General features: G+C 30.6%; 1 protein-coding gene across 1 annotated transcript in view; it reads left to right on the top strand.

Moving 5' to 3' along the window:
- Nucleotides 1-11,167, top strand: part of LOC118184954 (uncharacterized) — a 256,390-nt gene extending 245,223 nt beyond the window's left edge. Inside the window, exon 16 of the mRNA XM_035354747.2 lies at nucleotides 9,378-11,167. Within this exon, the coding sequence (XP_035210638.2) occupies nucleotides 9,378-9,506 (129 nt within the window). The 3' untranslated portion in view covers nucleotides 9,507-11,167. The remainder of the gene's footprint in view (nucleotides 1-9,377) is intronic.
- The last annotated feature ends 4,969 nt before the right edge of the window (nucleotides 11,168-16,136 follow it).

Genomic DNA, 16,136 nt, shown 5'->3' on the forward strand with positions numbered 1-16,136 from the left:
CATTTGATCTCCATTAGCAATATTGTCAATTTTATATTTCTCAAGAGATTTTTAGCAGTAAAAATTCATCAAAGATTGCTCAGGGCAATAGTACCAGCACACAGCAGTAGTCACACCATTTCAAGTATGGTACTGAAATATCATGTAGCTCTTTGTGGTGATTACAAAAGTGGACTTGAAACTGAGCATACGATTAACGCCATTTAAAGAAAACCTTTGCATGATTTCAAGGTATTAAAATATCTTTAAGTCCACTTGTCGTGTTATTACAACTAAGAAACTGCACATATTCAAAATTGATCCTACACAAAACAGATCAAGAGTAGTTAGTGGGCATGTATGGATTATTGTAGAATAAATTTGTGAATTCGTGAGACATGTATCCATTTACATTGATTACCCTAAAGAAAATAAGATGAAACAATGAAGTGGTATCAAAGCATCTGACATCATCATTGTGCTGTGATAGTTTCAAATCCTAGCAGGCATTACCTTTGCCATGGAGTGCAATGGCATTTATTACTGTGAACATTGGAGACAATATGTAGTATGAATTATTCCCTGAATTCCTGCCGAATCTCGCAGTTAAGTGGCATCACAAATGGAATTATATTAACCCTCTTGCTGCATTTCCCTTTGATTTCTACAAACAATGTAGAAGTAGCAAAATTTGTGCAATCCGAAATTTCCGCAGGGATGCATTTTTTCTGTCTATTTAACTATGCAACCCGCTCTTTCAGCTTTCTGTGATCTTTAATTGTTTATTTAGATACAGGTTAACACATGGCGTTAAGTTTTCTGTATTTCTGCGAAATATACAAGCATGTTTTGTACAATTTTGTGTGCTCTTTTCAAAATTCGGATGTGTGTAATTCAACTCTCAATCCCATGAGACAAACTGCTTGATATTTTGCTAACCCCCCGTCCCATCAAGAAAGAGCCTTGTAGATCGTGTGCTGTTTATTTCTAAAAAAAAAAAAAAAAAAAAAAAAAAAAAAAAAAAAAAAAAATGAAACTGGCAAAAAAATTCACAAAGGAACTTGGATTTGGTGCAAAGATTGCGAAGTAGGACTTTGACTCGAACCTTGTTTCGAATTTCATTTCTAATAAATATTTTGTAAGTATAGTGCATATTTTCATAAGTATGTATGGTTTGCTTTTGTATTTCTTAAAATAAATCATAATTTAACCAAGATTGTTTTCAAAAGTTTGCTTTTATATGATTATTCTTCAGTATCAATTTTCCGACAACCTTTTTTTATGATTTAATTCTATATTGGGGGAAAAAACTCTCTTACAAAAAATTGTTGTACATTTTAAGCCTAAAATATATGTAGATTTGAAATATGTAATAAAAAAATTAAACAGTTTTTTTAACCTATTTAGATTTAAAAAATTACACAGCAAGAAGATTAAGGGATTGCTTGATGAAAATGCCAAATCTCAAATGGCTGTAAGGACTTGGGTGGATTCTAATGTTTGTTGAATGTTTGATTCAGTCACCATATTTCCTGGAATTAAGTTCTGGTGATTGTAATTGTTTCCAATAGTTAAAAATTGCAGTTTGTAACACACTGTATTCTGCTTTTCAGTGCATAACTACTAACTTCAGATTTTTTCAACATGCCGCTGAGCCTCCCAGTAGATCACCGAACCTCATAGTTTAGAATGCAGTTAAGGAAAATTTTTCCAGCAAGTATTAATGAAACTTTAATTGTGCAAATTCAATCCCTTCCCCGAGCCCCCCCCCCCATCCTTAGTGATTTTCAGTATAATTTTTCTTACTAAATTTTATTTAATCTGAATGGCTTAATTTCCTTAAGGCATTTCTAGAACTTATTCAGACAGTGTTTAATTAGTTAGTGTTTGTATTTAATTTTGTTTTACGCTAGTATATGGTATATTATATTTATCTGCACAATAGTATGTACATTAAATATTAATTTTATTTTTATCATATTTAAAAATACATTAAAAATGCTCCAAAGCTCTTCCCTACTCAAGATTACCTCAGAATAAAAAGAAAGTGAAAAAGGAAATCTGTTAAAGAACAAATTTAAAATATATGAATAAATATCAGTATGTTTTGCAGTAAAATCAGATCATAAATACACTGGTTTCCAAAAATTCAGGAATGTTTTAGGTGGGTATGTCAACGTTTTCACTTCACGGCTAATCATTGGAAGGTTGTTCTTTTTATGGATGAGTCCAGGTTTAGCCTCCAAAGCGAGAGTAGATGTTACTTGATTCAGAGAGAACCGAAAATGATTATCATTGATCAAACATGCGTGAAAGAGATGCATGCAGAAGAGGTATCTCTTTGGTTGGATGCACAGACCTCCATGTCTTTCCATCTGCAACTGTGATTGCTGAGGCCAATAGAGATGACATCCTTGATGCTTGTGTGCACCCATGTGCCTTGGCAATAGGTGATGATTTCCTGCTACAGAACAACAGTGCTAGATCACACAGGGCTTGCATCATGGATGATAATCTTCAGCAGCAAACAATTCAGGGCATGGCAGGACTTCAAAGAGAAGGGCTAGCTCATACAGCTTTTTCCCCTGAAACAGGCAGTGGGGAGTGATGACGTAGCCATGATGACACTGAGCGCGGAGATGCAATTGACAACATAGAAATTAGCGTTTTAAATCTGAAGAACCAGCGTTTTAAAATGAGCTATGTTTGAAAGATAGCTATAATTTAGAAGAGACAATGTTACTGCAGTATTTACACTGAACGTTAAAAAATGTAATAGTAATAGTACTTACTCAATTTTAAAATAACAGATAAAATGCGCTACTCTTAACATAAAGTTCCTTTTTTTTTAATTTGCAGGGATTTTTTTTTCTTTAAATGCCTGTTTATTTCTAATCATTTCTTTATCTGCATGTTAACTAAGAGAACTGTACTACTGCTTGTAAGATAACTATAATAACAACTATTTAAAATTAATCAAAAAAAAAAAAAAAACTTAAATTGGCATGATTTTCAAAATTTTTGCTAATCTAAGTTTGAGTTTCAGCCTAATTGTAAATTTTACATTGGCATATTTTTCTCCCGATTCATTGTAATAACATATATTTTTTTAAATAATTTTGTAACTTAGGCTTAAATCAATATTAAATTTAAATAAATGCATGTAAGATTGTTATCTTAATTTAGACAAAAAAACTTTACTCACAGTCCTAAAAAAATATTTAAGTTTTCAAAAATGGGGGTTAAGGAGGCAGGTTTTCTTATCCCAATTACTTTGATCTTATACTATTATATTTTATCTAGAATGCTAAGCTAGCACAAAATCGAATCGATAATAACACAGTGTACAATAAAAGTAATTTTAACAATAACTTAACAAAATTAGTTCTCATTTGAAATATGCTATTAACTTCTAAAATGTCATCTAGAAATAGTTCAAATCAAAACATAGTATATATGCTTACTTGTACAGTCACAATGCAACTACAAGTTGTTGAAATATTATTTATTGGCTACCACATTCAAAGCAATCCACTTTTTTGTCTTTTGTGTTGTAAAAATATGTTTTAGATGTTTTTCCAAATTCTCCAATCTGTGCTGTTTTTTCCTAAATTTCGCTGTTTGGGATTTTAAATTCTGAATTTTTGTTACAAATTTCTTTCTAGATGTCATCCAGCCCACCATTGGCCGAACGGTAACATCGCCGAACAGTGGTAGTTTGGTCTGAGGTTCGAATCCCGCGAACGGGCTGGCTGCATGTATATGAGCCAGTTTTCCTTAGAAAGTCCTCCACGAAGGCATCCCTTCCTTAAGGCAGATAACCTTAGTGTGCTTTGCAGTAGTCCAATAAAACCAAACCAAAACCTAGATGTCTTCCACCTTCTTTGTCGCTGAGCAAACATTCTACAGTCAAAAGTCGTTAATTCGGACACCCATAATCCGGACCTCAAAGCTAAAAACTTTCTGCGCATGCGCCTCGTTGACACATGCGCATAGGCGTTTACGCGTGTGCGAAAGACCTCTTACGTCTGCGCATATGCGTGTGCGCAAGCACAGAATACGTTTTCGCGTGCACGTTTTATGTATAACGGACGGTATAAGCTAAAATTATCTAATTATCTATTTCAGTTAATGTTGATGATTGCGTTTTTCCTTAATTTTCGAATTGGATCCGGCTTATTATTTTTTGCAGACCGTAAGAGCAATACTGTAAAAGTAAACTTGAACTTTCGATTATGTCAAATAGAATTTCCGATTCTGGAGCTCCCAAAGGATCGTACAAAACGAAAGTATGTTTCGATGTTCATCAAACAATCGTGTTCTTTATAAATTTTAACATTAAAGCTCTGGGCTGTTGATTGAGTTCTTAAAATTTAACTATTTTCAGTGAGCTGAAAATTTTACATCAAGTTTATGTAAAAAGTTTTAAACTGAATTAGGAACAGTAATCTTTCCAAGATGACATTCATTAACAGCGTACTGTTTCCCATATGGATGGGAAATGTTTTAATCTCTCAAGGCTTGCTGAAAGGTGCTGATCTTGATTAACCAAGCGCTGCGTTCATCTGTCTCGAAAACCGCGACGCAGCGCTTTAGTGCTGCACATTTCAGGGTGTCTTTGTTGCTTTATAATACGAAAAGAATTATTAAAATTGATTGATATTTTTCTAAATGAGAGTGTTTTATTTGACAACATTAAGTCAAAATATGTCCCACAGTTTTCGTGTGTTCTTGCAAGAATTGCTTAGTAGTCAAACGGTTGAAAAGTATTAGAGAATATAAAAAATGTCCTGAATGTTGGAAATACTAGGAATTTATTAATTTGAATCAAAAGAATTTATAACCACAAATGTATACAGAGTCTCATAGTTTTGCATTGCAGTGCAGTTCAGTTCAGTTCAGTGTGCTTTAATGTGATGTACAGGTTGACATTAAAAAACAATGTAATACTGGAGTGCTGGATTTTTTAAAAGGCCATATTTTTTACATAGTGCCATTATATATGCTGTATATATTTAACAGAAAATGATTACCTGTTTAGCCCTTTAAAGAAAGAAAATTAAGCACTAAATAAGAAACAAATAAAATATTAATGTTTGCCAACTAAAACAGCTATACAGAATTTTAGTTTAGCCGAATAAAATAATTTACTGAATTTTACCGAATAAACTGTACCTCAAAATTGTAATTAAAATAAAGATGCTAAGAATTTTAGTATAATTAAATAAAGTAGTGCCTCAGAATTTTAATCATTACTGTGTTCTTGAATAGAAGCTAAATAGTTGATGCTGTCAGGATGATTATCTTCATGATCGACAGTAACAGCATCCTCAGCAATTGCTTCAAGACTGCAGAAAAAGCTTTTGATGTATTTGTGCTAGCACATTTGGTTAACTTGACAATCCACTACTATAAGCTTCAAGTGTGGACACCACTGCTGCTTCTTCCAGCTTCCTAGCTATTTCTTAAATATATCGTGCAGTGTCAGTTGCTTGGATCTTTTTCTAACTTATTTATCTTTTATCAAGCAAAGATTTATGATTTATTGTTCAATTCTAAAACTTCATTCCTCTAATCTAGCCAGTAGTTCAGTTGTCAACATAATTTAACATGTCAATAGGAGCTGCTTCTCTCATTTTTCATTTTCTTTGCTGCTGTCATCTTAATCACTCATTACCTGTACATGCATTTCCCTTCAGTCTTTTAACCATAGCTTTTCTTTGGAAACCCTACAAAATTATTTTCACTCACTAGCATGAAAAATAAGCACTAAACTGAGCCACAGCTTAATCATTTTTTAGTGTTGATGTGTTTCCATACACTTCCTTGCATTGGCAACACAGCACACTGCATATTTAGTGTTAATTCTTTTATGCACTTCTGTACTAGGGTGTCTGAATTAACTGAATCACCAGGGATCTCGTTAACGGGGGGTTAATACTTCATATAAAACATATAATATTAAAGTTGAATTAGTATTGTGTAAAATCCCAATGGTGAATTATTGATATACAAGTTATGAGAACTTGCAAATGTTTTCCCTCTTTCATTCACTTCCTTACAAACATTTGCTTTTTTGATCCATTGAGAGTTTAAAAATATCATACACTGTTGAAGATGTTTATTGTTTCTTACAAACATTTGCTTTTTTGATCCATTAAAACTTTTTAAATATCATACACTGTTAAAGAGCCAGTGTCATGTTTCGCAAATGGTTTGCACAGACAGGCTATCAATTTTTTTAATGCACTTGTCCTTCATCTGCAGTCGACACTAGCACTTTCCTTTCCTGAACCCATAATAGAACTGTATAACAAAGTGAGAAGAAACAAGCTTGAATGCTTATCTTCTAGAAAACAGTGGCACACCAATGCGGTCAATTTAAAAATTCGCCCTAAAATCTATGCCAGAAAACTGAAGGAACCAGAGTATTGATGACCAGATTTTTTTTAAATTTTAACCTTTATTTCCAGTGAAAGATAGTAAGTATCTTTGACCTTAGGCTTATCTTCAACCTTGCATATCTATTTTTAAGTGTAATTAACTGTTTAAAGTGGGGAGAGCCCCACTATCTTGAAAGTGTCTAAAGCAGTTAACTTTTGTCTCTTCATCAGATGAGATTGAAGAAATACATAGCTTTGTCATTGAATAGATCTGTCGCTTTGTTGTTCACCCCAGCTTTTCCCTTTTCTTTCGGATAATCTTGAAATAAGACATACCAATATTCTTGAATAGTTAAATCCATTGGAATACTACTGTAGGGCTGTGGTCTTTGTATTCCCTTTCTCGTCATCAGAAGAAGCAGTACTGTCTGATTATCTGCACCTCCACTTTCAACATTTGGCCAGATTGCCATGTTTTTGGTGTATTTTCAAGTTTCACGCAGCAATAACCAACTCAGACAAGATTCTACCTTGCTTGTGTATTTATACACTTGGATGTTTTATCATAATTTCTTTCATTATTATCTATCAGCTGTAAATGTTGACCATATTTTTTTTTTTCCTTTTTAAATTTCTCATTCTTAAAAAATGTTTCTTTTTATTATTTATTAACAGAACAATATCTGTGAATTATAAATTTAGACAAACATTTTTCACCAATTCATAAAGTCGCCAGTTACTGGTGACTTTTTTGTAGGGGTGCAAATAATCAGAAAGTGCTATAAGAACTTCCCTATCAGCTCACTCATATGCAAGGAAAAACATTTTTGAAGTTCTTCAGCTAAAATATAAAGAAGTGTGTTTACTTCCCTGTTCTTCTGCTCATTGCCTTTGTTTATGCAAATGCATTGATAATAGAAACTAAAACAAATTTACTCAATATTTAATGCAGGATAATATTTAATGTATATTTAATTAAGTTCATTGTGCTGAAGATTTTTCAGGGCTTTACATTCATTTGTGAGACATTCGTAATGTGAACTATCACTTTACAATTTATCATAAATATTTAGTTTTTAACATTAATTTTTAGCTCTAATTGTTCTTCTTTTTACAAAGACGTATTGTGTAAATTTTGAAGGACTTACAGTTGCATATGTTTACTATGAACTTTAGGAGACAAGGTTATGAATGAAATCTCCAGTTCCTCATTGTTAAGTGGCATCACATTTAAGAGCATGCTAAGTGGTTGCTTGATGACGGTATCAAACTTTGATGAATAACAAATCAAACTCAAGAATATAGTTGGAATTAAGGGGGGGAGCAAAAAATAAAAGTAGAGTATTAAAATCTGGAAATATTTTTTCTAAATATTGTCTTTTGAGCATTTTAACATAATGTATTTTAACTAGGGTTATATTTAGACAGGTTTATACATTGTGCCCCAAAATGAGAAGATATTCTAAAAATAAAGGGTTTGTTAATGAGTTGCATTCTAAAGAAACAAGGAAGGAAGCAGAATAATTTCAAGGAATGTTGCTTGATGTTTCATTTAAAATTTGATTTTTCAAAATAATAATAATAATAATAATAATTAACTAGAATAATGTTTTTAAATAAGAGGAACATGTAAGTGAACTATGCATGTGGAATTTTATTCATCAAAAATGCTTTACCAATAGGAGGAGAATTGAAAAAAAATATGACATATGTTAAAATTTGATTCAATGATCTCCAATTGTAAACTTAAATCATAATTTGATTTAGAACTCAGTTTGAGAATATTAATGATGCCAAAAAAAAAGGCTATTTTGATGAATTATATTGAAATAAACTTTTGATTCAAAGCATTGCGAATTTCATTAATCCTTCTTATTGTATAATTATTTATATTGTAGAGAAGAATTTGTTATTAATTATTTAAATTGCATAGATTATATGATAAGTAACATGTGTTCTGGTCATCATTCTATGTTGTCTGTCATGTTGTACTGGTCATCATTCCATATTGTTGAATAAAAAATGAAAGATTTAACATCAGATGAGCAGCTAATTGAATTGCAAGTCCATCTAGTCTAAGCATGAAATTCTCTCAATTTGAAATGTATTGCATTCTAAGAGGCCAAAAATATTCTGTAGAAAATGAGTTATCTATCCAAACTTCTAAATGGGTAAAGGGGTATTTGTTCACTATCGTATAACATTCAGTAAAAATGGAACCATTTGTTTGGAATGATGAGAAAAGGTCGAATTTAGTAGATGGCTCTGATGACTGAAATTACTTGAGCAACTTCAGGAAAGGAGAGTTTTAAAATGTTTTTGGCAAACAAGGGCAAGTATAATAATTTGTCTTTCAGAATGCAGTGAACAATAGATTTAGAAACTTTTATATCCGCAGAAGGAACTTGAACTGAATTGCTTGTTTGATGAAGACTTGAAGTCAGAAACATAAGAAGTCCGATAATCTTCTCAGTTTCAGATAAATGAAGGGGGAGGGGGAAATGGAAATGATTAATAAATCTCAAAACGTCTTGAACTAGTAGTTTATTTCAAAGTAATTCATAAAAATTCCAGGTATCATTATTATTTTACATGTATTGAATCTAGTTCATATTTAAGCTTAAGAAAGAAAAACTATATAAACAGTTATTAAAGTCTCATTTCATTTCTCTTAACAGAAACCGTTTGATGCATGAGAGTGAAATTACACTATAGATATATTAAGTGGTTCTAATTTTCTGAGACTATATTCTGAAGCAGATACCAAAGCAAAATTAACATTTTTATGATTTTAATTCAAATTCGTATGTAAGATATTGTGAAATCTTCAATTAAAATCTAGAATTTATTTAAATTTTATATTTGTTTCATAAGAATTTGTGATTCGATGTAGAATTTTAGGACAGCTGTATCGTTTTGCGGCTATGCGTATATTTCTGAATTTAAATACTAAACTATTAGATTGTATTTGTCATTTATGAAACTAAGACCTTTTCTTTTGTTTTTTTCTTATAGCCTGCGTATGTCATCCACATTTTTCCATCATGTGACTTCACAGAAAATCATCTGTCAAGGATAGCACCGGACTTGTTACACATCATAAGTGATATTACCCATCTGGTGATTATTATAGCAACTGTTTGAATAAGAAAAAGATTTTAATTGTGTCAGGTTTTATGCTGTTAATATCTGCTGCTGTATAGTAGCAGAATAACTTCCAAGTATCCGGCCCAGGCCGAAGCTGGGCATGAAGCCCCCACTGTGGGCTGAGAAGTTGTGATCTCTCTCATGGAGCACTGGCTCATTTACCAGCACGTGTTTGAATGTTTCCCATGTGATCTTTCTGACATAACATGTACCAAATGTTTTATCCAAATGATTTAAAGGCTAATTTTCAAAGCTTTAACCATATATGTTTTCTCGAATAATATTTTAATCTACTTATGTTTTTATAAGTGCATTTTTGTTTATAGCTCTTGCTATTCTTAAGAATTCAAATCCTTTTTTTACATTGAAAATGTCATTCATTTTAAAAGCACAAAATATATACATATGCTCAAAGAAAATTTGAAAAAAAAAATATTGCCATGCATTTATGGTTTGTACTTGTCAGATTCAATGGGAACTGTAATTTTATGGAGGTCTTACTGTATGCAAATACTAGATGCTCAAAGCAGTTTATAAAAATGTTCAGACTTTACTCTTACTGTTCTTCATAATTGGAAAAATTATGTATGAACCTGGCATAAAAAGAAATGTTGTACAAAGCCTATCAAAAAGCATCTGTGCGCCACCTGTATTTAATTTCATATTACAGGAACTGTTTTGTTATATATGTGTTTAATGAAAGTAAATTAGGTCCATTCTCTGTACAGTACCATTTGTTCATCAGTGTTCTTCTCCGTGGCTCCCAGTCATAATGTAAAAAGAATCATTTGTTACATATTTTCATCAACTACAGAAGGTCACTTTAAGGGGTAATTGACCCATTATTGAGTTTTGTTGTCGTTCATGGGGCCATACGGTTGTAAATTTTGTATATAAATATATGTTTTAGTGATTGTACATTCTTAAAAAAAAGAAAAAAAAACTATAAACCCCCATAGGGCTATTAGTGATATGGACTTAATTACTGCCCAGATGATTGCTTTCAAAGTAAAATCATATACAATTGTACATGAGTTAGCCTGCCCAAATGTAATAAATTTCCCTTATCATGTGTAAGATATCTATACATATTTGCATATAAATATATAAATATAAATACATATATATATATAAATATATATATATATATTATATATATATATATAAATATAAAATGAAAAACTGTGTTGCTCTTCACTGCTTCACCTTAAAAAAAAATTGAGCTTAATGAATGTATGGGCTAAGGATAAGACAGTCCCTGTAATAAGCAGAATGCAGGGAAGGCAACATGTAAAAACTGTAAATTTTGTTTTTGTTTTGTTTTCCATTTTGTACAGGCACAGGTTTATGACGTCGAGAGACAGATGATTGTAGAGTGGCGTCTTTTCATTGCATCTGTTTCCCATATTTGCTCAAAGGCCATCACTGCAAAGAGTACCAGCAGATATTTTCACTTCTTTCATTGTGATTTCCACCAAGTTCAGCTGCTCTATTTTTGATGTGAAAATTTCTCAAGTGTCTATATTTTGTGTCTTTGCAGCCCAGTTATTGTATATATTCCAAAGGGGCTGCTTTGATTAAAATTGTTTTTCTGCTGAAGCACTCGAAACAGTGAGTTAAGTTATTCGTAAAGTCAGTAAACAGCTATCACATTAAAATTGTGTTTGTGTCTTTTTATTTATTTATTTATTTATTTTTAAGATTTCAAAGAACATTGCTATCAAGGAACATGTAGTTTTAAGCTACTAATTTTAAAAGTAAAGAATACACAATTAAACATAGAGTCCCCACTTTAACTAAGTATCCAAATTTATTGTACATACATTTAATTTTAAATGTTTAAAACATAAGATCTCTTTATTTAATTCTAACAATATACTATTCTTCACAAGAGGGAAAGGGGAAATGGAAACAATTTCTATTAAAAACAAGGTATTAGAAAGTTTATAGAGATACTAAAGGAGGAAAAATAATATTCAAGAAAGAATAAGATATGTATATATAATTTTTTTTAACATTGTTTTAGGTAAATGCACTGAATAGTAAAGTTTTTTAAATATCACAGTAGACTTACTCGTGTGATTAAAATTAAAATTATGTGCTAAAACAGCCAGAGAATTCTAGCAAATTGAATGAAGCCTTGCATAAGTCATTTGTGTAGTACACTTTTATTATTCTTTGAAACTTCGTTATTATCCAATTCATTTTAACTGCGTAGTAGGACCAAGAATATTATGGCAGCTAAAAAATTATTACACTTTTGTTGTTTTGTTATAGTGCATTTTCGAAAACTATGTAATGTAGCATTTTTTTATGTTAATGTATACTTTTTAATTTATTGAAGGGCAAAAATGCTGAAAGAACTATTCTTTTTGTTTTGTTTAGTGCATTTAACTAAACCATGTAATTTAGAATTTTTATATAAATTGTTTTATACTTCTTAATTTACTGACAAGGAAATAAAGAAAATCCTTGCTTTTGAAATTGGGAAAATTATACCATTTCATTTGCGCATTAACAAAAGCAATTTTTTCCCAAGGATTATGAAAAACCCTTTGATTTTAAAACCCAGTTCTGTTAGAAATCATAAAGTAGATAAAATAATGATAATTACTGAAATTCAATACTCTAAAATATATATATGTATATATAAATTATTTCAATCTATTTTATGATTCAAATGCAAGAATTATAAAATGATTTGAAAGAATATGAAAAGATTCAGTTCTGAATATATTTAAAAAATATCAAATTTTATAAAGGGGGGGAAGGATGCACTATTATATTGTCATTACAAATACTTGTGTACAAGCAACAAAGTATTTGATTTTATACAATGTACCAAGTGCACTTTTTTTTTAAATGAACTGTACTTTGCATTTTATACATCGTGATATTTAAATAATTAGACCTAAAAGTACAGATGAAAATTCCTACCTTTTACAATATTATTATAATAAAATAAAAATTTAATATTGGCTTTGGATAAAATGCTGGTTCAGTAGTAATTTTTTGCAGCTTTGTTTTCGTTGCAGTTACATACTGGCTAGATAAAGTGTCAGATTTTATAAAAAAAATTCTTGGCATAAAATTTATAGTCTTTCTGTTTTATCTATCTTTTACATATAACAATAAAATTGATAAAATCAATTTTGATATACATGTTTTTCTAAACATTTAATTATAAGCTTATGAAATGGAAAAATATATCAATGGCATATCAAATTTCATTGCAAATAATTGAAAACTGCAGTCAGTTCTTGAATTCTGTTGATTTATACACTACTAGCAGCTTCGCTGCCAGCCTTCGTCTGCTTTTAAATGTACCGGGAAAATGGCTGAAGGGAACACCAAGCGTTAAATTTAAAAACTGTGTAGAATTTTACTCTGCAGAACAACTTCATAAAAAAAAGTTATTACATATAACAAAATTACAATGACATAAGCAATATCCCTTAATGCAAATATTAATTATCCTAATAAATAAATTAACCAACTTCCGTTTGCAAAATCTTAAGAACTCAAATGGTATAAAGGAGGTTAAGAACTTTGTTTCCTAAAAAATCACTCAAAACTTTTCAATATCTTAAAAACAGTGAAATGAGCAATAAATAATATAAAAGAATACAAAAAAAAAAAAAAAATCTGAAAAGCAAAGTATAATTCATTTTATTTTATCTTACATTTTCAAGAGAAAAAAATCTGATGTGTACACCACATGACTTCCTTGTATTGGAGTATTAAATTATATGCATTTTTTCTTGCATTTCATTTAAACTTACTGGATTGAATTAAATCTGCTTCGCCGACAGCGCATAAACCACAATAGAATAAATGCATTCTTTAAAATTCACTCTAGTACTCTAGTTTACCATAGCGACACTCTGGAGCTAGATTCACTTAACAGTATTAATAATTATATAACAGTTAACTTATATAATAATTTTATAACGGAAACTAAGTTAACTGTTATATAATCCAATAATTATATAATAGTTAATTTATATATTTCGTTCATATTATAACTCATAAAGCACAAAATTTATATCATTTAAAGAATAGAATTATCTAATTTTTATCACATGTTCTATTCAAATACTATAATAAAGTAAGAATGACGTATAAAAGAAATTAAGCAAACGAAACAAAAAAGAAACAGTTTTTCACAGAGGATTGAGTATTTCTCATTTAATTAATTCAGTTCTCACTTCGCGAGAAAGCAAAAATACATAAAAACTCAAAATATCTATATTAAAAATTACGAAGTAAATCTTAAACGCTTATTTCCTCGAAAAAATTCCAGAAAGGATTTAGCATGATTTAAATAATAAATGACTGCGTTATCTTTGTTGTTGCGTAGCTAAGTTACTCTAGATTGGCAACAAATCCACTAGTCTCCTGTTTCAAATATAAACATCAATGGCCGCCATTAAAAAAGGCTTAGCGGCAATTAAACAACTTTCAAATTGCTGATAATTCTAAAAATATTGCACACAGATTTACTAAAGGCATAAAATCCTTAACCGGAAGATAAAAACAACATAATTCAATCATTTTTAAAGCAAAAAATGTACAATTTACCACATATAAGAGTAAAGAAACTGAGATCATTGAGCCGGGTAACAGAGTGGATATATATATAAATATATATTTATATACGTTTGGTGCAGCCGATTGCAACCAAAATACGAAGTGCACATCTACATGTTATAGCAGTCCTATATACAAAATTTCAACGTCCTTTTTACTTCGTAGAAGGAAGTAAAAATTACAATGAAATAAGCTATATCCCTTAATACAAATATTAATTATCCCAATAAAAAATTAACCAACTTTCCGTTGAAGAAAAAAAATCATGCAAAACTTATTAATATCTTACAAACTGAAATAAGCAAAAAATAACATGGAAGAAACTCAAAAAACAAAATTCCGCGCAGAATTTTACTCTGCAGAACAACTTTATCAAAAAAAAATCAATAAAAATGTATATATATAAAAATGACAATGAAATATGCCACTCTCTTAAAACAGTGACATAAGAAATACGATGAAAAATTGCTGCCAAACCCATATTTCTAAAAGAATGAAACTATTCAAAATGATGCGATTTCATCAAAAATCTATCAACAGCAAGACAAGAAAATTGTGGCCAAAATCACATTTTTAAGGATGTGAGAAGTGTACTCAGAAGCTTCATTTAAAAAATTTTTTAAAAATACAAAATATTTTTCCAAAATTATTTTTGTAAAAGCAGTCGCAAGGATGAAAGTTTAACGTGTGTACATTTTTAAAAATAAACTTTTTTAGAAAATATCCCGTTCAAAAGGTGTTAAGCTCCCTTTGTTAAATAAATTCGTATTTAATCGATTTAATGAAACACAAAATTTATTTTAAGTTCGTAAAATAGCTAAGTACCTACGTTTCATGACGATGTGAAAATGGTGTAGAGTAAAATCTCGCTTTCCTATAGCCCATTATGTCTCAAAATGACGCGATTTCGTCACAAAACATAAAATAAAAAAAATTCTAATTCGAATTTCGAAAAAATCGCTTCGATGTGCGCTGGCTCTTGTCTAGATGCACCTATGTACTAAATTTCATAGCCGTGGGTCTATTAGCTTGCGCGCAGCGTAAACAAAAGAGATACACACAGACAGACTCTTTCTCTTATTAAATGTAGAGCAATAAAAATTCATGTGATGTGAAGGAAATATTGTTACATATAACAGCGAAATTAACAAAATCAAAAGAATACTGAAAAATAAAGTAACATATTGAACAACAAGCTTAATTTCTTAGTATGTAATTCTGTCTAGCTAGGAAGGAAAAGAGTGAACGCGAAATGCTACACTGTGTATCATCATCTTGTGATTCCTTCCGTGTGTCCTGTGGAAACAATCAACAATTGTGTGTTTTTCCAAAAGTTCATGACAGGAGCAAAACTGTGCCTTATATTTAAAAATATCTATATAATTATCTAATTAATATTTTAAAATTATTGTTGTTTTAAGAGGGTTTATTTTTAAGCACTAGAGATGATTAGTCTCAAAACTCACGTTTTGTCTGTATCAGTTTTCAAATTGTTGCAACCAGTTTTGATTGCCATTATTTTATTTAAAATTGAATAATGCAGAATCTGTATGTATGGAAAAACCACGACACCTAGAGTTGACAAATTTTTAATATATTGGGTTGGCAACTAAGTAATTGCGGATTTCACTCATAGATGGCTTCAGTTGAATTTTTAGGGTTGCAGACGTAGTACAAATGTAAAACACATTTTGTTATTTGATAGTTGGCAATTCAGCTGTCAATCAGTAAAAAACGTTTTTTGATCGGTTGCGTAGTTTTCGTTTGGCGTTCGTTTAAAAATGGAAAATCAAAAGGAACATTTTCGTCATATTTTGCTTTTTTATTTCCGCAAAGGGAAAAACGCATCGCAAGCTCATAAAAAGTTATGTGCTGTTTATGGTGACGAAGCCTTAAAAGAACGGCAGTGTCAAAATTGGTTTGCCAAATTTCGTTCTGGTGATTTTTCACTCAAAGATAAAAACGCTCTGGTCGTCCAGTTGAAGTTGATGACGACCTAATCAAAGCAATAATCGATTCGGATCGTCACAGTACAAC

Source organism: Stegodyphus dumicola, chromosome 4 (assembly GCF_044657685.1).
Source record: "Stegodyphus dumicola isolate Sdum_Otavi_A_Nest chromosome 4, ASM4465768v1".
Taxonomy (NCBI): domain Eukaryota; kingdom Metazoa; phylum Arthropoda; class Arachnida; order Araneae; family Eresidae; genus Stegodyphus; species Stegodyphus dumicola.